Source organism: Lolium rigidum, chromosome 2 (assembly GCF_022539505.1).
Source record: "Lolium rigidum isolate FL_2022 chromosome 2, APGP_CSIRO_Lrig_0.1, whole genome shotgun sequence".
Classification (NCBI taxonomy): domain Eukaryota; kingdom Viridiplantae; phylum Streptophyta; class Magnoliopsida; order Poales; family Poaceae; genus Lolium; species Lolium rigidum.
In genome coordinates, this window is record NC_061509.1 from 135,722,560 (window position 1) to 135,742,716 (window position 20,157).

The 20,157-nt window shown below is 44.4% G+C and overlaps 2 protein-coding genes and 1 non-coding gene across 3 annotated transcripts; all 3 read right to left on the minus strand.

Moving 5' to 3' along the window:
• Positions 1–8,528: 8,528 nt before the first annotated feature.
• On the minus strand, positions 8,529–11,385 carry LOC124687300 (tRNA (guanine(10)-N2)-methyltransferase homolog). Its single transcript, XM_047221089.1, has 6 exons — positions 11,156–11,385; positions 10,836–11,047; positions 9,923–10,240; positions 9,769–9,843; positions 9,520–9,594; positions 8,529–9,253 (listed from the first exon to the last, which is right to left on the minus strand). The coding sequence occupies exons 1-6, from the start codon at positions 11,355–11,357 to the stop codon at positions 8,708–8,710; spliced, it is 1,428 nt and encodes a 475-aa protein (XP_047077045.1). The 5' UTR covers positions 11,358–11,385; the 3' UTR covers positions 8,529–8,707.
• A 1,547-nt stretch (positions 11,386–12,932) lies between these two features.
• On the minus strand, positions 12,933–13,005 carry TRNAA-UGC. Its single transcript has one exon. It is a non-coding gene; the product is annotated as a tRNA-Ala (tRNA).
• A 237-nt stretch (positions 13,006–13,242) lies between these two features.
• Positions 13,243–19,637, minus strand: LOC124692387 (ran-binding protein M homolog). The gene is made up of 11 exons (XM_047225744.1): positions 19,531–19,637; positions 18,977–19,363; positions 18,298–18,444; positions 17,818–17,904; positions 17,255–17,300; positions 16,709–16,785; positions 16,206–16,359; positions 15,417–15,485; positions 15,126–15,185; positions 14,070–14,156; positions 13,243–13,899 (listed from the first exon to the last, which is right to left on the minus strand). Exons 2-11 carry the CDS (start codon positions 19,345–19,347, stop codon positions 13,615–13,617), a joined length of 1,383 nt encoding a protein of 460 aa, XP_047081700.1. The 5' UTR covers positions 19,348–19,363; positions 19,531–19,637; the 3' UTR covers positions 13,243–13,614.
• Positions 19,638–20,157: the final 520 nt, after the last annotated feature.

Here is a 20,157-nt window from a genome sequence, read left to right on the forward strand (position 1 = left end):
GAGATTGCGCATCCCATGAGCATCATATCGAGCTCTAGGTCGCGCCGTAGAGCCCTGTCACCGTTAACCACCGTGCGCCACCGCCGGCACCTCACCGAGCGGCCATGCTCCGGCGACCATTTCGGAGCGGCGCAGCCATCATTCGGTTCCCCTTCGTGTCGCGGTTCGTTTAGGCATAGTCACTCGCCACGAGGAGCGACCTAGCGCCGGCGCCGTCGGCCGATGACCGCCGGCCAGTAGCCTCGTGCCACGCCAGCGATTTTGACTTTGGTCAAATACCGCGTGGCAGCCGACGTGGACCGTTGGCCCACTTGTCTGTGGCTCTGGGTGAAACTAACCCGGGTACATTTAGTTAATTTCTTGTTTTAAATTTAAATCCCTTAAATTATCGCAACTTTACATGAATTTATAAAATTCATTTTAACTCTGAAAAATATGAATGAGATACCAAAATTCTTAGAAAAGTAAACTCTGTCCAATAAAAATATAACATGAAATTTTATTTTTAATAAAAATTTAATTGTTTTAAACTTAATCATTAAGCCTTTTCTTTAATTCTAAATTGAATTAAAATTCAATAAATAGTAAAACCTTTTAAAATAAATAAAAACCAGTAAGAAAAATAAAGAAAACATTAAAGCTATTTTTTCTTTATTTGTTATTTTGTTAAATCTTTATTTGTGGAAATTTAAACCCTAATTAATAATTATCTTAATTATTAATTATTTACAAATAGTAAAATGCCATATCTAACATTATTTTAATTTCAAAGATTATTAATAACTTCAATTTACTTAATGAAGTTAATTCCAAGAATTATAGGATAGTTAGGAAATCCTAGATCCATTAGAAACCAAGTGATAACCCATAATTTCATGGGGGATCCTAAAACCCTAATACCATTTAGAACCTAGCTCCATTATTTTATATGTGAAACCTAAATGGATTCCAAACCCAAACCCCAAATAACATGTGATCATGTCACTTCATTAGTTATCATAGATCCATATCTAACAACCAAATACTAGTTCAAATCCACATAAAATATGGGAACCCTATCACTACCAAATAGCATCCCATGTGTTCATCTTCATCAGACCTAGACAATCAAGTAGGGTCAGCCAGGTGTAAACCCTAGATCCTATTACCTAGGATTTCATCCTTAATTAACCTTGACTAACATCACACCATTGTGATGAACCCTAACAACAACTATGCCAACTATTGTGCATTACCTAACCATATTCCACTAAACCCTATTAATACTAGACACTTCTGAACCATAGTATCCAGGAGTCAACTATACCCTATTTAAGTGGATTCCATAATAAAAACTAGACCACCTCAACCCTAATTGTTACACTTCTTATTAATTAAGAAGCATGTTCTTCAAAAGTTATTCTTTTGAAGAAGATATGAAGTAGCCAACAACCCCGCCTAATAGGATCTATAAACCCTAGCTATCTATCACCAATAAGATATAACAAACTTTGATAGCACCTATTTATAATCAATTGCTCAAGATGCCTAGGCTTAACTCAACCTTACAAGCCCTTGGTGTTGATGAATCCAACTAGGTTGTGATCCATCTAATACTTACTCCGAAACTAGATAAAACCATAGTCAACCATAGAACCCCACCAATTTAATTATCATACTTGTTCTTCATTCAAGAACATGTTCTTCAAAAGTTATTCTTTTGAAATATATAATAAGTAATCATCAACCATGCAATATAGGACATAAAACTGACAACTATTTTTTTACTTATTATACAACTACTATTCCTGGGTGTGTATGATTGTTAATATGCATTTTACCACCTGCTTATGATTCTAAAACAACACAACCCTGAATAAGAACCTTGTTTGTGAATCACTCTAAAAGTACAACACACCCTAAACTAATCATTACCACTCACTAAATCTAAATCATCGGGGTTAGGTCACGCTTAGAGCGATTGCATCTCATACTTATGCATTATTGCATCCTTGGCAATCTTTTAAACATCGTCCTTACCGGACGATGATGCTATTTCAGAATTTGGAGTTATTACGTATCGAAGACCTTGCCTGCATAATCTTGCAGTCAAGAAAGGCAAGTTCATCACTTGCTCATGTCATTTGAGTATTTTTACCAAATTACTTGCAAAGTACTATGTTTATCACTATTGCATAAAAAGCAAAACCACTATTTTCATAACTATGAATATGACTATGTGGTGGGCAATGGAACCATGGATTGTGTTGATATGGTGGAGGTTCCATTGCAAGGGTTTATATCCATCTAGGATTAAACAACAAATGTCGCCAGTGATTCTTGTGCCGTAATACCCGTGTTAACCATAAGATCTGGAGTGGGACGGAATAGTCAATTGTATTTCCACCTCTCGTTCATCAACGGATGCGCTTACCGTAGCAGTTGTGTCTTGCGGAGTAACTTAAGGGTGGGGAGCCCCTTCTAATTCCTCACGGTATAGCTGTTGCTTACCGTAGCGGTTACTGCTTGCGGAACAACTTGAGGGTGGGGATCCCCTTCTAATTCCCCACGGTAATGTGGTCTATGATGGGTTGCAGCTACCGGCGAAGGAGTTTGGTTAACGAGTCCCAAACTGTTGTCGTGGTCGGGGTCCACCCTGAAATTACGGGAATAATGGGACCGGCGAGGACCCAGGGTCGGGGCATGCAACAAAGGGTGGGTGTTCGAGGTAGCGGAGGAACATGATTGGCTAGACCTTATATCGGGCCTCACACCAAAGGAAGTGTGGACGAGAACTAGACTCGGTTGGCACCAAGGTTAAGATCTCTTATGGGTAAAGCAACACACCTCTGCGAGTGTAAAGAACCGTGACTCGTCACTCCTGTTCCGGGATATGGAAGCTGCGAACGCGGCCGGAAAGGAGCTCCATGAAGTTCTAGTAAACCGGTGAAGGCTGACGGACATAGTTCTTTTGAATAAAAGCAACCTCTTGAAGAAATGATTATGAAAACCTGCATTGGTATTAGACTTTACGGTCTAATGTCTGTAGCTAGTGCATTAAACACCTCTTTCCTATAATGAACTTGTTGAGTACGCTCGTACTCATCCCACTCTTAAATCCCACGCTTAGATATGGAGGCATCGAAGGAGGATCTACAGTGCAACTCGAAGGCCGAGGAGTCAACAACTACTTCACGAGACAGGACCCTGTCAGAGGAGCTAGATACCACATCCAACAAGGAGAAAACCTAGTTTAGCCATAGAAGGGAACTAGCTTCCTAAACCTAGCTCCTATTTAGCTAGAATCTATTCTTAGCCTCTATAGCTAGGTAAATACTCTACAAATAGAGTTCGTGATAGGATTAGACTACGAGTCGTTCTTTTGGAGTTTATTTGCAGATTTACCTCATTGTAAAGTAGGAGGCTATGCTGATCTTATGTAATAGAGTCAGAGTTGTAATTCTATAGACATGCCTTGGACCCGCATATGTTTCGTTGTACCACTGCGAGCGATATAATACTAGTGGAATGGTGTTTCATTGGTGTTATATCGGACTTGCATACTACACCATGCGGTGGTATGCCGGGTCACCACGACCTGACTTCCCCAAGCTTAGAATTTTCCATAGCATTAGCAACAATGGTGTTCAAAGCATCCATAGTAATAACATTCCCATTAGCATGCATATAAAGTTCCATGGGTTTTTTAATTCTCTCTTCAAACACATCATGTCCTAATTCAAGATAAAGTTCATAAAGATCTCTCATATTTTTGTTGTTTTCCATTATGCTTAACTAGTGAAATAAAAACATGCATGATATTAAGTAAAGTAAAACAAGTAACTAATTTTTGTGTGTTTTTTATATAGCAAACAAGACAGTAAATAAAGTAAAGCTAGCAACTAATTTTTTTGTGTTTTGATATAGTGCAGCAAACAAAGTAGTAAATAAAATAAAGCAAGACAAAAACAAAGTAAAGAGGTTGGGAAGTGGAGACTCCCCTTGCAGGCGTGTCTTGATCTCCCGACAACGGCGCCGGAAAATATGCTTGATGGCGTGTATTTCACACGTTCGTTGGGAACCCCAAGAGGAAGGTATGATGCGCACAGCAGCAAGTTTTCCCTCGAGAAAGAAACCAAGGTTTATCGAACCGGGAGGAGCCAAGAAGCACGTTGAAGGTTGATGGCGGCGGGATGTAGTGCGGCGCAACACCGGAGATTCCGGCGCCAACGTGGAACCTGCACAACACAACCAAAGTACTTTGCCCCAACGAAACAGTGAGGTTGTCAATCTCACCGGCTTGCTGTAACAAAGGATTAACCGTATTGTGTGGAAGATGATTGTTTGCGAGAAAACGAGTAAAAACAAGTATTGCAGCAGATTTGTATTTCAGGTATTAAAGAATGGACCGGGGTCCACAGTTCACTAGAGGTGTCTCTCCCATAAGATAAAAGCATGTTGGGTGAACAAATTACGGTCGAGCAATTGACAAATAGAGAGAGCATAACAATGCACATACATGTCATGATAAGTATAGTGAGATTTAATTGGGCATTACGACAAAGTACATAGACCGCCATCCAAGCTGCATCTATGCCTAAAAAGTCCACCTTCGAGGTTATCGTCCGAACCCCTTCCAGGTATTAAGTTGCAAAGCAACGAGACAATTGCATTAAGTATGGTGCGTAATGTAATCAACAACTACATCCTCGGACATAGCGCCAATGTTTTATCCCTAGTGGCAACAGCACAACACAACCTTAGAACTTTCTGTCACTGTCCCAGGTGTCAATGCAAGCATGAACCCACTATCGAGCATAAATACTCCCTCGAGCACAAACACAACATATAGCATTACAAATAGATGATCTTGATCATGTTAGGCAGCTCACAAGATCCAACAATGAAGCACAATGAGGAGAAGACAACCATCTAGCTACTGCTATGGACCCATAGTCCAGGGGTGAACTACTCACTCATCACTCCGGAGGCGACCATGGCGGTGTAGAGTCCTCCGGGAGATGAATCCCCTCTCCGGCGGGGTGCCGGAGGAGATCTCCGGAATCCCTCGAGATGGGATTGGCGGCGGCGGCGTCTGCGGAAGGTTTTCGTATCGTGGTTTTTCGCATCAGGGGTTTCGCGACGGAGGCTTTAAGTAGGCGGAAGGGCAGAGTCGGAGGGCTGACGAGGGGCCCACACCATAGGGCGGCGCGGGCCCCCCTCTGGCCGCGCGGCCCTATGGTGGCGGCGCCTCGTCGCCCCACTTCGTATCCCTTTCGGTCTTCTGGAAGGTTCGTGGCAAAATAGGACCCTGGGTCTTGATTTCGTCCAATTCCGAGAATATTTCGTTACTAGGATTTACGAAACCAAAAACAGCGACAAACGACAAGCGGCTCTTCGGCATCTTGTTAATAGGTTAGTTCCAGAAAATGCACGAATATGACATAAAGTGTGCATAAAACATGTAGGTATCATCAATAATATGGCATGGAACATAAGAAATTATCGATACGTCGGAGACGTATCAGTGAACTACTCACTCATCACTCCGGAGGCGACCATGGCGGTGAAGAGTCCTCCGGGAGATGATTCCCCTCTCCGGCAGGGTGCCGGAGGTGATCTCCAGAATCCCCGAGATGGGATTGGCGGCGGCGGCGTCTGCGGAAGGTTTTCCGTATCGTGGCTCTCGGTGCGGGGGTTTCGCGACGAAGGCTTTAAGTAGGCGGAAGGGCAACGCGGGGGCCACACGAGGGCCCCACACACCGGGGCCGCGCGGCCAAGGGCCGGGCCACGCCGCCTGTTGTGTCGGCGCCTCGTGGCCCCACTTCCTTTCCCCTCGGTCTTCCGGAAGCTTCGTGCAAAAATAGGACCACAGGCGTTGATTTCGTCCAATTCGAGAATATTTCCTTTGTAGGATTTCGAAACCAAAAACAGCGAGAAAACAACAAGCGGCTCTTCGGCATCTCGTTAATAGGTTAGTGCCGGAAAATGCATAAATATGACATAAAGTATGCATAAAACATGTAGATATCATCAATAATGTGGCATGGAACATAAGAAATTATCGATACGTCGGAGACGTATCACCCCGTGCCGCCAGACTTCCGTGCGCCCGGAGGCTGGCACCTGAGCGCGGGCGGCGTCCCGATCCCGCCTTCCTGGAGGCGAAGATCGACGCGGTGCTCACCACCCTCAGTGACGAGCAGCACGCGGAGCAACGCTTCTTCCCGGATAACTACGACGCGTGGACGGAGTTCTTCCGGCGAAGGTACGTGCGAGAACTCGCCGCGTACGACGGCCGTCCTCCTCCTCCCGCTAGAAACAATGTCGCCAGCCGCCGCCGCTGGTGGAGCGGGCCTGGCTACAACCTCGAGAACATGCTCACACACATCGAGGGTGGCAATTCCCCAATTTTGGGGATGCCGCCGCCGGTGGCGCCTACCGTGTCGCGCCGGCACGGTAGCTCCTGGACGCCGCGAAGGATGGCGTCGTCCTCCTCGTCGTCTGCGTCGAGGTCCGGCGGATCGGCTCCTCCACCTGCGACGCCGGCCTCTCCACCGCCGACCAGACCGCGACCAGCCGTCGTCTCCCTCACGCGGTCGCAAGAGGAAGACCTCGAAGAAGGAGGCCGCAGCAGCCGCCGCCGCGTCCCAGCTCGTTGAGGAGGAGGCCAAGCGTGCCGAGGACGTCGCGGTGGCGGAGGCGATCGCCAGGTCGCTCAACGACCTCGTCCCCGCCGACAACGCGCTCCCCATGGACGCCGCGCTCGACTGGTCCAGGCGGGACTGGGAGCGGCAGGAGGCGGAGCAGCAGAGGCGACTTCTGGACTTGGCTGCTGCGCGGCAATGCGCCGTCTGCGTCGCTGCACCGACCGTCGCGCCCGTGCCCGTGCCGCTCATCACTCGAGGAGAGCAGCGACGACGAGCTCTATCGGCCGACGTCGCCACGCGGCGACCCTGGCCAGGGTTCAAGCCGTTGGTACGAGGTTTTGGTAGCCGTTTTTTTCCGCCTCTGCGTCAATGGAGATGACTTTGTCTATGATTCGCGCCCCTTCATCCGACGACGAGATCGTCTTCCTGATATCGATGATGGTGTTGAAATATTAAAATTCTATAGGTGCAATCTTTTAGATCTTGCTAGGCCATATCCGTTGTGGAATTTCTATCTGGTTGCCCAGAGGTGATGTATATGACACGTGATGTAGATGCAAAAAAAAAAAGGCCAAAAAAATTTACACCTCGGTTTATAATTTGCAACATGTGGTGCAAATATGCACACGACGAGGGAGAACTGGTGACCATGACCCACAACAAGAGGCGCGCCCGTGTGTGAGGTGCGGCATTGGTGCGCGGTGGAAGCGGACTTGCTTCTAGTGTGTGGCATTTGTGTGTTGGAGGGGAAACTAGCAAAGCGGCCATGTTTGCGTGGGCTCGTGTGGTGACGCCATGGAGGAACACGTACGCGAGGCAGGGGAAAATGGCCGGAACAAGGGGGGAATAGACGGAGGAGAGGGCCGAGGGGGAAAGAACTGCGAGCCTCACTACCCGTTCCCTAGGTGTGAGGACGCTGCGACAAAGAAGGAGGAAGGAGACCATGGCGTCGCTACGTGGCTGCTTAGACTTAGATTCTTCATCTTGAGTGTAATTTGGTGCAATTTGGGAGTAATTTGAGTTTACTTTGGAAGCAAATTGAGTATAATTTTGATTTTTGTTTGCGAACGTGACAAGTTAATGCTCTATTTTACATCACCTCAAATTTCCTAGGTTTTACATCATTTGGAATTGCATACGAGATGTATTTTACATCACCCGGAATAGCAGAAATAAGTCAGGTGATGTAAAAGCTCGAAAAGAAACCCTAAAAAGGGATACATAATTGCTTTTTGTGATGTACTATTTGGAGATGCTCTAAGGAGTACCACTAGATATAGCATCTCCAACTGATGACGCAATTTTACATCACCAAAAAGCTCTTACGTCACCTGAAAACTTTCCCAGATTTCAGAGAACGTAAAATACATCATCTGTGGCTCCAATGGTTAAAATACGTTACCTGTGTTTTACATAAAAATTCAAACTTAAACACATTTCAAATATAATTTAAACTTCAACACATAATTAAACATCGATCACTTGACACAAGTAGTTCATACATATATACTACTTGCATATGACAGTAGTTTGATATCACAGTTCTTTTACAAATGCATCAAACGCCCGTCGACTAACTCTATGAATTACTCCCTCAATTCTGAAATACTCTGCATTCTAGTTTTAGTCAACAAAAACTCAGAAAACAAAGCGGTCCTTCTTTATCTATTGGATGTAACTATTTTTAATGTAGCTTGGATTGATTGTTTACCACTAATTTTGTCTAATTTTTTCTAGAATGTAGACTAGGCCAGCCTGGAAACTAAAACAGAACGGGGACCCTTTTACTAGGCCAGCCTGGAAACAATAACAGCAGAACTCCCAATACATGGAAGTGCGCAGTAGCCACTAGCCAGAAACGCAAGGTAGGAAAATAAAAGATAAAACTACCATGTTCTTATAAAAATGAACTAGCCTGGCATGATATCAAGTTGAGAGTACATCATACAGTCATAGTCCTCAATTAGCTAGCTAGATTGTAAGAGCTAGCAGAGCCATACAAAGATACATATTACAGAAGATTAACAGAATTGTTTACCCCAGAGATTGATCCGCAAAGTTAGTGTTTTTCATCACTACTACACGTACTTGCCTCTGTACTTTGGCTTGGAGTCCTTATCGAATTTCGGCTTCCCATCCTGCTCTGCGGGGCTGAACACGGCGGAGCGGAGGTTGCCCTCCTCCATCCATTTCTGGTGGTTCTCCCTGAATTCCTGGTGACGTTCCTCACCCATCTTTTCGATCTCCTCTGTGTAGGGCTCGACCTTCACCATGGTTAGCAGAACCCGACTGTACCGCAAGCTTAGGATCTGCTCACAAGAGGCAACCAGCTTGAAGCAGGGGTGCTCCGGGAATTTTGCTACGTCAGCAACATCATCGTCCCGCAGGACCGGGTAGAAGAATACCAGCCTGCCACCGATCACCAGCATCCTTGCAGCAAGGTGGAGGAGGTCATGAACACATTCAGCAAGGCTATATGGCGCGGTTGATGGAATATGGTTCTCCCTCTTCTCATCTGGAACTGTGTAAGGAGGGATGATGCCTTTCAAGAGCTTCCGACCACCGGACTTACGCCCACCAGCCCGGACTCCATATGGAGGGTCGCAAATGATTGCATCAAATATCTAATAGACAAATCAGCAGCATACAGTTTATTGTTTCTTGTGATTAGACAACAAATTAACTAATCAAGAGAGTATCTGGATAGTAGCATGCAGCTTATACAGAAGACAACTTGCTAATAACAGCATACAAGGGAAGACACAATGATCAGTTTAGTCCACAATGTATAATGTTGACCTAGTAATTGAGTTGTTCTAATAAACAATGTCAAAACTGTAACAGTGATGCATTAAACATTGCATAAAAAGCACAAAATGCAGGACAATACCTCCTTCAATCCTGGACGCCAAGGTGGCAGGTTGTTATCCGCTCGTAGCACACACAAGGGCTCTGGCAACTTGTACTGAATAAGACAATATGGTCAATACACTAGACGAAATTTAGGTTTCCACCAACTCACAGAGTAAATAAGATGTTACTACATAAAGAAGCTAATAATGATGGTTAGAATGAGTCTCATAAAAGGCATGCAAGAAGCTTCTCCGAAGTAAAACTTAGGTCAAGTCCACCTAATTACCTGCTCAAAGTTGCTCCAAATATTGCAATCGGGGCCACGACCATCCCGCACAACCCTTATATCAATATCTGCACCCTGAAAGAAATTTATAAGCGAGATGTATACTAACTAACAAAAGCATAGCAATGTATTTATTTCTGCAATAAATGCAGACCATAGTCATGGCTCCAAAATGTGCAGCTGCCACCAAAATACTCCCGGTGCCAACGAAAGGATCGTACACAAGTTTCCCGGGCCGTGCGAGCCCTTGGTTGGCCATGAGAAACGCCATTTCACAATCCATTGCAGTCGGACCGATATACTTCCTGCTCTTGAGCTGGTATGTCGGCAACAGGTGCCTATCCGCTGCTCCAACCTCCCGGCCAAAGAATACCGTCTTCTGAGCAACTGGAGGGAGGCCATTTTGCGACCCATAATCATCAGTCTCCAAGACAAAGAACTTGTGATCAGGCTTCTTCAAATTAACACGGCCCTACAACAAGAGAAACACCACCAGATTAGCAAAGATAGAACGGTTGGCATCCACAAATGTTTCTGAACTATAGTATGTTGGTTGATCTACCGGCAGAACCGGCTACGCTAAAAGGAACGTTATTGGGAGGGTGGGGTGCATGATCCAATGTTCGTTCCCCTCGAACCAACTAAGGCGCCCTGATCGGGGGCACCCAAAACCAATTCAGGTTTGGGTCCATCAGCACCACATATAAAGGGAAAGGGGGCTTCGGTGCTAGAGGACTGAGACACATTCTAAAACCTAGACCCCCTAAATTTCCAACTACCCTACCCGATCAGGGGAGTGCTGCACGACGGGAAGACTAAACCTCATTGCTGCTGTCAAAGGCCAGTGGCACTGGCGACCTGAGAGCATCCGGCGGCACTACTTCCTCTACGCCACCTCTGCCTCAATCCTGCAACGAGCAGGCTAGGATGTCTACGTCAATCACCCGTAAGATCATCTCCTAATCCCTCTGCTAAGGTGCTCTAAGCATGGTCAGCTTGTGTTACTGTCGCCCTAATGAAGAATTAAATGCTAACACAGCAGTGCAAGGTAGGATTGTGGCAGTAACCTCGAATGGAATGTAGGTGAACCCCTTTATGATCTCGTTCTGTTCTTCGAAGCTGATGACCTTGCCGAAGCTGTCGACAATAATCTTGAAGGAACTTTCAGGCGTCAGGTATGGCAGCTTCCTCTCTTCAGGGTACTCCATTATCGCCTTCTCCAGCTCGTCGTAGGTGGCACCATGCCCCCACAGCTCATAGATCCCCTTCACAAGCAAGCCTGGGGAATGCGGTGACAGAGATTAACGAGAGAAGCTATATGGTGACACATTAACATCTAGGCATAGTGCTGGAAATATATGAACGGTGACGAGGGGAGGTCGCTTACTGCGGTTGGCGATCTGCGCGGCAAGACGCTCGTCGCCGGGGAGGCGCACGAGGTGGAAGGGGGAGTCCGCGTGGTGGTTCTCCAGCAGGCGCCACTCGACGGCGTCCCCGGCGCCGGGGCCGCCGAAGAGCTCGGCGAGCGACTCCACCTCCGGCCGGCGGTAGTCCAAGAGCCTGTGGTAAAATACGCATAGGTACCACATCTCTCTCCCTCTGTTTCGGCGGACCTCCGGCTGGTCGGCGACGGCGGGGAGGGCTGGGCTGGGTGGCTCCGGCGGCGGGTGGAGGGAATCGAAGCTGCGTGCGAGAAGCAAAGATTGGAGCGGAAACCTACATAAACCGCGGCAGCACTTGGGCCCATTATACACTCAGCCCAAGCATAAATCGACTGTCCTTCACGGCCCATCAGGCCCCATTTTAGAACTGTGAATTAAGAGTCTGCGAGCGATACAGAGTGTTGTAACTTTCAAAAAAAAGGAGGGTAAAGCGGCTGATGAGTGATAATGGCGTGACACGCAGCTGCGTGGTGAGCACAAAACGAACTAATATTTCGCCTGTTACTAGGAGTACTATTTTTTGAGATGCAAAAGAGCAATGTCTGTAAGTATTTTTCTGTTTAATCACAACCGTATAGGATGTCAGCCAACTTGAAAGTGCATAACTGCTCACTGAAGTCAAGGCGCCTCAGAGGATCCATTTCAAAGTATGTTTGGATAAATGCCCGTTGTTTAAAATGCAGCACTCTTTATCTATTCTAGTAGTTTTTTGTTGCCAACATAGCTGGCTCAATAACTCATAACAAACTAAATTCCACTTTTAAATCACACAAATGTTTTGCACCGTCAAAACCCCAATTCCTTGCTTCTTTCATCTCTGTCATGGTAAGCGAGAGCATGACTTTTTTTTTGCGAGGAAACAGCTGAAAATACATCAAGGGAATACAGAAAAGATCACCACAAACTCAAAACTTCCAACCCAGTCCTTCTGTAGATTGATGTCGACGACGAGGAGAGAAACGTGCCGATGGCGCGCCGCCGCTCCTTCTCCACTGATGCCTTGGATGGAAGAAGATCCCCGAGCGGACGGGAAGTCATCGAGCCTCGAACTCCAGAGAGCCTCCGCCTCGCTCCATCGCCGGCATCGCCTTGAAACGACTCCAGCTGCTTCACTAAGGTCAACCGGATCCGCCGCGACGAGATCCGGAAGGGGATCAAGCGCACACGGCGACCCCGGGGGGGCGCTCCGCCGCGACGCTCCGTCGAGCACCGCCGCTGGAGAGGAAGAGCACCACCTGCAAAACCAACACCAGCCGCGCCACCAACTCCCTGACGCCGCCGGCGAGGACCCTAGCAACACCTACACTATGTACACGCCGGGGCCTGAGGTTCCCCCCACCTCCCGCCGCCGGAGCGGCCGACGGAGAAGGGGGAACCAGCGAGCCGCCGGCGGCAAGAGCATGACTTCTTGGTAGGAAGCAATGTTAAGTTGCATTAAAAATAGAAATTATTCCAAGGAACTACAAGAATATTTTCCCCAAAAAAAGGTTGTTCAATGTAGAAATCAATGCTTCTGAAAAAAAAAACATACTAATTAATTTCTTGGATTCTGTTAGTCTGAAACAAAACATAACTTTTTAAAATTTTCTCAAAATAAAAGATATATCGGTTTGGATAGATTGGACATGCATCATGGGAACAGTTCAAAACGAAAGTACGCAAGATGTTCCTAGAATCACGTAATGAGCCAGGCAGGGCATTACAAGTAAGCCAAAAATAAATTGGAGATGCGGGGGATCGAACCCCGTGCCTCTCGCATGCAAAGCGAGCGCTCTACCATTTGAGCTACATCCCCTTTTTTTGTTTATTTAGTTTACTTACATTCTTCAAATGATTCTTACATCACAGAAGTAGAGAACATATGGTGTCCCCTTAGGTTGTGAGATTTTTTATCTGAAGAGAAGATTCGATCTCTGGAATGGACATGCCAGATGTTGTAGCAGGACAAGAAGGTTAAATGCTACTCCCTCCGGTCTGAAAAGATCGACGCGAAGCCAAAGCATCGATAGCCTATAACTATGCAAGTATTGCGTCGATTAAATCCGACCTGAGGTAGTATTTCATTTACAGTATTATTCAAGCTATATATCTTTTGTTCACAATGTCTAACTGCACATAGCCAACCAAAGTTTATGAAGACACGGAGGGCTTAAGGCCATGAGAGAAACTAGGTTTTCTGATTACAGGGAAGGAAGTAGTGGAAATTCAGTTGCCTCAGCTACTGTCGCTGTGAAATCTCTCGTTCAGCTTGTGGATGGCTGATTGGCTGGGTACCTCAAAGGGAAGAATGTGTTTCCTCATGGCGTAGTCCACAGTTCCAGGCCATCATCCCTTCCTTCCAAGAATGATGAGGCTCTCGTTTCTGAGTCCACTGCTCATAAGCCCATTTGACACGAATAGACACCTAGGGACGCCTGGATCTTTCACAGGTCTGCATCTCTTTATGAAGTAAGAATGTGTCCCCTTGATCGCTGTTGAACGCACGTAGCTCGGAGCTGCATGCCGTGAGCTGCCTCAGTAACTTCTCAAGGCACGAATAAAGGCAGCTCTCAGGGTCCTTCATGCTGGGGTTCGTCGACAGGACAGCGGCATTCACTGCATCCGCCACGAATTCACGCTGGGGAGAGTCCAGCAAATATCCAATGCAAGATTCTGAAGGCTTCTCATACGCGAGTAGGGCCACACTCTCCTGCAACAACAAAGTACTCACTGTTAAGATCAACGATGCAAGTATACGTCACTGATGCAAGTCTGCCAAGGATGAAGATTTTGAACAACAAAATTCAAAGCAATTTGCTCTTGTACAGAAGGAATGTAGGTGCTAGAAGAATGAGCCATCTAAAAAGGCAATGGAATTACCTTCAGCAACCCCTCAAAAGCTTTGTGTGTCAAGAAGTTGGCCAGGTTAGCACGGGCGTATTTTACAGCATTCTCCAGGTGCTCACCCTAATGCATGAAAGACAGTGTATAAATTGAAATAAGACATAATATTATGCAGCATGTTCATGTGCCCAGTACTAAATGTGTGCCTGTCAACAAAACACCTGTGTGCACGATGACAAACAAACTACACCTGCTTATGCAACAATAAGAGAAGCTTGGTCAAATAACCACCAGAACACCCAGGGTAAACCAGAATGAATTATTACTTATCCCCATTTCCGAGAAGGCGAGAAGTCTAGTAAAGGCTGAAATTAAGTGAGACCAGCTACTTTATTACCAACTTAACCCTTTACATTAGTTCTTTACCTAAAGATCATGGTTCATAACATATCCACAAATTTTAAAATGAAGTGTACTACCTACTCGAGAAAAGAATCATGTATTTAAATACATATTTGACCATTAATTTTTGCATGAATAAGTAGGTCAAATTTAAAAAAAACATTTGTAGTGTAGAACTTACTCCATTAAATCTAAAGGTACCATTTTCATCTAACCAATCCAAATAGTTGTAACTTATTAGCTGTCAAACTTAGAGAAGTTTACACGCTTTCCAAAGCATCATATATTTGAAGCTATCCACCTTTTAGTGATCAAAGTATAAGCAAGAGCAACATCAGGGCTATTCCAGCACAACCAGACTCTCCTTCCATATTGCAGTTAAGCTTTTCCACCTAAAGGCTAAGCTACAAAATATTACATTATTATTTTCCTTAACCTATTCTATGCCAAAAGACCTTCAACAGATGGAAACAAGTTAATGCATGTGCTTATTAACGACAACATTTCTCCTTCTTCATTCTTTTTTTTAAGATCGGTAGTGGAGGACCCTACTGGCATATCTTAGAATCGACTGCACAAAAGATGTAATACCAAGTGGTAGCACAAGTGAATATGTTCAGACAATTTGTCCAACCATATAGCCTGCGGGAATCATGAAACCAGTAGAATTAAGAATATTCAGAAAATTACCCTGATGTATTCAATGAATCTTTGAGAATGGAGTAAGAAGCAAATAACTGATGTTTCGTCCTGCAGAAAAATAAATCTTTATTATAGAGCAAAGAATATGTAACTAACTTTTTTTGGGAGTGAAGTGAACAAAAATGTGCTAATGAAATTGAAAATATTCGCAAGTCCAGAATATTCATCGAGTCTGTGCACAAATATAATTTCGATCACATCACCATTGTTTTTAGTAGCCACAATAGCGTTTTGTGGAAATGACGTGAACAAGAAAATTGAACGAACTGTATAGTATACCTTTATGACCTGTGGATACCACTCCTCAAGTCTTTTGAATGCAGAATCGATATCCCCATTCATGATAAGCTTCAAGAATCAAGTAAAGTGTTTTCAGAAGGCAGGAACCCACTAGAAGCAGAAATCAACAGGGAGAAAATATCTTGTGTGCCATCTATAAAAGTAGAATAATGTGGATGTAGTAGCTACAGCTTATTGGTCCTTGTACAGTCAACAAACTGGAATATACCAAGCTTGCAAGGGAATCTAAATAACAGCTGAGAGCAGTGGGTGCTCTTTTTACGAAAATAAATATTCTCATGGAGTTCACGATCATACAACTCTCTACAGTCAATGAAGTGTATAAATATGTTGTCACACCTTACAAACATAATTAATTGGTGTGGTGTTATCGTTAAAGGTCAATCATAAAAATGTACAACTTCACGAAAATAATCAACTGGTATTGATTTATCACAAGCAATGGTCAGGTTACCCCAACCATAGCACATATAAGTAATAATCACATTATATGCTCATTGGATATTTGGCACAAAGCCACAAAGGCTTCACCGATTAGTGACTGGTCTTTAGCTCTTTAACTATTACATTATAAAGACTAACTAAAAGATCAGACTCCTCAAAGGTGCTATTTAAGACATCGCAAAAGCAGAAACAAATAAACTACCAGTGTTCTAGAAAACAATAATAATAATAATAATAATAATAATAATAATAATAATAATAATAATAATAATAATAATAATAACTACCAAAGGAACTCAATTGCATGTAAGTTTCTCAGCTCACCTGGCGTAACAATTTCCTGTGGCTAAGACCGTATATTTCAGGAGGCTCCCCATAACCATTTTGATGATTGGCTGGAGGATCAGTTTCACTTGCCATATCAAAGGAATTTAATGTATCTTGGTAACCATAATGTAGGAGATATGATCGAACAATCCTGTCACGAGTCATTGTACATACACATAAGACGCATCAACCTAGAAAAGGTTTTGAATATCAAGATAAGAACGAACTACGTAGCACAACAGTTAACAATTTACTGAACCAGGCTTATCTTGATAGGAACGAAGATAGTAAACCACAAAGTAGATTACAGAAAATGGTAAATCACTAAATCTCAACCACAAAGCAACAATGAACCGAAAAGACATCAACAGTAAAGTGACAGGGAAATTAAAGAAAACTTTAGTCATATCCATTTTGAACCTAATTTGGGGATTTACATTTAAGAATGTGTGATGCAACACTTAACATAATAAGTTGTCATTTAGTATATGGAGACTTACCAATGACTGATGTCCGGTTGCAAGTACAATTTGTCACTAGCGGATTGTTGTTTCAGTTTCTCCTCAAGAATATAACCCTGCCAAACACGAGTGAATTCACTGAATTGCATCAATCACAAACGCTTATACAATGCACACCAAGTGAACAATATGTGTGCAGTGTTTATCCATGGCACGCCAACTACAACATTCATTCGCAACTGTATCCACGTTAGCTAAACTAAAAATCATGTGTCAGAAGAAAGAGCTGGAGTTGCAATCAAGGAAAATCATTTGATTTTTGTGTCATCATATCTTGGTAGCCAATAATGCCAATAACAGTGTATACGACTAGCATTCTTTCGGTTGAGAGTATTATAAGTAGTAGTACTTGGGATGCAATGCACAATTTGGCAAACTGAGATAGAGAATTCAAGTTAGACAGTCAAATATGTTTCACGGATGCCGCAAAATAATTTTAGTACAGTGAGGCCATGGAAAGAGGAATAACAAATGAAGAGAAGAAAATAACGAACAATTTTAAGTAGCAGAAATGTATTGGCTCACCTCAATGTCAAAACAGAACTGTTCTTTTCCAAAGTTTACAGTCAACCTGATTTACAAAATTCCAAATATTCAGATATAATGAAATCAAGCAAAAACAGGTGTGTGGAATTATGAAAACCACGTAATAGGTCGAGGTAGGCAGTTGATAAATAAGATGAAGGTGGGTGCCAGCATAAATAGGTAGTGGGACATAAAATAAATTCATATTGTGATGATGTTGGCAACTTGTAGGGAGGGAGGGTCAATATCAGGTGCAAACAAGTTTTTTGAGTCGCCGAGTCAAAACGAGTCACCAACCCTGCGATTAGTCAACAAAAGTCACTCTATAGTCGCCATAAGTCGCTGAACAGTCACGAGTCGCCGTGATTTTTGAAAAAAAAAATGTGTTGGCGATTAGTTCGTGACTATACAGCAACTCAAAAACCATGGGTGCAAATATACGAAATACCAAAGCTCAGAAATGACATTCCGCTGATAGATGCGCAAGTTTCAGTGGTAATTGCAGATTGAACATAGCTTTTCTATTTTCATCAAGACAATCATAATAGAAAGAGGTAGCTTACTCTTCATCCTGGCTATGCACCGCAATAGTAGGATATAGCGGGCCTTTAATATCTTTTGGAAAGCTTCCAACCAGAGATCCATTTTTTCTGCAAGATGCTAGAACTAATTCAATCATGGTGTCACATAATATTCTAAATAAAGTACACAGGTGAAGGACTTGAGACAGAGAGCATGAAACAAGCATCTGGTACTGGTACATACTAAATTCAAGCTATAAGATACTAGAGGATGATAGGCAATACCAAAAGTTCATGGTGGCAGTGCAAATCCAAAATAGCCATTATTTCCAAATTAAAAGGTTTACAATGAAAGTACAAGCAGACTATAAGTATTCATCTTCAGCTCGCAAACCAAAAAAAAAAAAAATTGAAGGATGGTAACTTTAAAGGTTATATGAAATATTACAGCTGATCAAAGCTTAATGAATCGCAAACAAAACAAACAAATACTGTCAATTTGTCAAGAATGACCACACTTACGTGAAGAACAATTCTTGCGATATGTAGTTGATGCCAGCGCCAATTATATCACCAGATGTGAACTTGGGACCAAACGACTCACTTTTTCCTGGACCACGGTAAAGATAGCCATCATCGCCATGGTATCCACAACTTTGTGATTCCCAGCTGGAAGAAAGACAGATATGACAATTGGCAAAAAATAAATATCATTGAATAGAGTGCCCTAAGTGCTATAGCAGTTCAAATTCCAAGACAAGTAAAAACGGAGAACGGGTATTATTTGCCACAAAAAAAGAACACCACACAGAAACTAAAATCAGGGCAAACAACATTACAACTGATGGACGGCCAGGAAAAATCATACCCAACAACAGCTAGACATTGTGGTACATCCATATAAACTTAAAGGGCATACTCCTTTTAGCATAAAAGATGTAGGAACTGCAACAGATAGTCGAATATATAGTCAAATAAACTACATCTAGTTTAGCTTTTCTCATCAGGATTGTGCAACTTTAGATCTCCACAAATCATCTCAGACAGGTTATAGGTTATGTGATTAGCTAAGGCCACCACAAACTATGACATTTTCCAATAACAATGAAAACGTATACTCCAAGTTTGGCTTTACCAGAGCACTAAATCTAGACGAGAGAGACCAAAGCAGCTAAAAAAGCCAAGCAAAGGGGTTGCTCACCCGGGCTGGCGACGCATCTTGAAGCTCTCAGTGGTGAACCCAATGGAGGTCTGCCCCTTGAGCCCAGCATTCTTGACGGTCATCTCGAAGTAGTAGACGGCTCGGTGCGCGGGGGCGGGGCAGTCCGCCTGCACGACCCCTACGTCGTGGCCGTGGTTGTTGGCGCCGAGGTACTTGACGGACATCTTGTCGATGGAGACGACGGCGAAGAGGCCCGAGCTGTTGGCGGTGTTGAGCTCGGACGGCACGGGCTCCGCCTCCAGCGCGGCCGCCGCGGCGTCCCACTCCGCCGGGGACCGCCACCGCGACGCCAGCCGCATCGCGTCCACCGGCGCTGACTCTGCCGCCGGCGCCTCCTGGTTCGCCACCATTAGCCAATCCACACTCCTGGAAGGCAAATCATCAGAACAGATATTGTCCCAACAAGCAGTGAAGAAACCAAGATTCCTGCTTTGCCCCCAGCACAAAACACCGATCTCTAGCGCGGAAAAAGAAGAATCGCGAGGAAATCTGGGGGACTCCCGGAGAGGAAATTGGGTCGAGGGGGAGCTTACACAGAGGCGGATCGAGCCGCGATTGGCTCTGGCCGGCGGGCGGTGCAGGGGGTGATCCGGCAGGTCGCGGTTGCGGTGGTGGGGAACGGGGGAGAAGCGTGCCGAGGGAGGGAGGAAGGAGAGGGTTCGCGTCTCGAGAGGGTAACGTGTAGGGGTAGGAGAGTGCAATTGTCGGCTACGTAGAGGGGTAATCTGGTATTTTTGGGGTTGGTTCGTCAGTTCATCTCAGCTGACGCCAAGGGGAACGAGGGGTGCGTCCAGTTGGTGGTGTGGATACATCGCTGCGGCCGTAGAGAATTCCTGCACGAGTAAATGGCATTTCTTTGTCTTCTTCTGAACAACATATTCCGTAGTTCGTACTCCCTCCGTTCTGAAATAGTCTACATCATAGCCCCAAAATTTGTTCTGAAATACTCTACATTCTAGCTTTTAGTCAATAACAACACTGAAAACGAGGTGGTTTTACTCTCTTCATTGGATGTTGTTATTTTCAATGTTGCTTGGATTGGTTGTTCAAATATCTAAGTAGTACTAATAAATGCACTACTAATTTGTCTCATTTTTTCTAGAATGTAGACTAAATTAGAACGGAGGGAGTACCTAACAATTCCTAGATTAGTTGATAAG

What these genes read in the sequence shown, in the direction of transcription:
- LOC124687300 (XM_047221089.1), bottom strand. Translation starts at nt 11,357, where the DNA reads ATGTGGTACCTATGCGTATTTTACCACAGGCTCTTGGACTACCGCCGG. An exon ending in CGCGCAGATCGCCAACCGCA is followed by an intron (nt 11,048 to 11,155) that starts GTAAGCGACCTC and finishes CGCATTCCCCAG; the next exon opens with GCTTGCTTGTGAAGGGGATC. An exon ending in TCACCTACATTCCATTCGAG is followed by an intron (nt 10,241 to 10,835) that starts GTTACTGCCACA and finishes CTCTTGTTGTAG; the next exon opens with GGCCGTGTTAATTTGAAGAA.
- LOC124692387 (XM_047225744.1), bottom strand. Translation starts at nt 19,347, where the DNA reads ATGGTGGCGAACCAGGAGGCGCCGGCGGCAGAGTCAGCGCCGGTGGAC. An exon ending in TCGCAAGAATTGTTCTTCAC is followed by an intron (nt 17,905 to 18,297) that starts GTAAGTGTGGTC and finishes AGCATCTTGCAG; the next exon opens with AAAAAATGGATCTCTGGTTG. An exon ending in CAACCGGACATCAGTCATTG is followed by an intron (nt 16,360 to 16,708) that starts GTAAGTCTCCAT and finishes GACTCGTGACAG; the next exon opens with GATTGTTCGATCATATCTCC.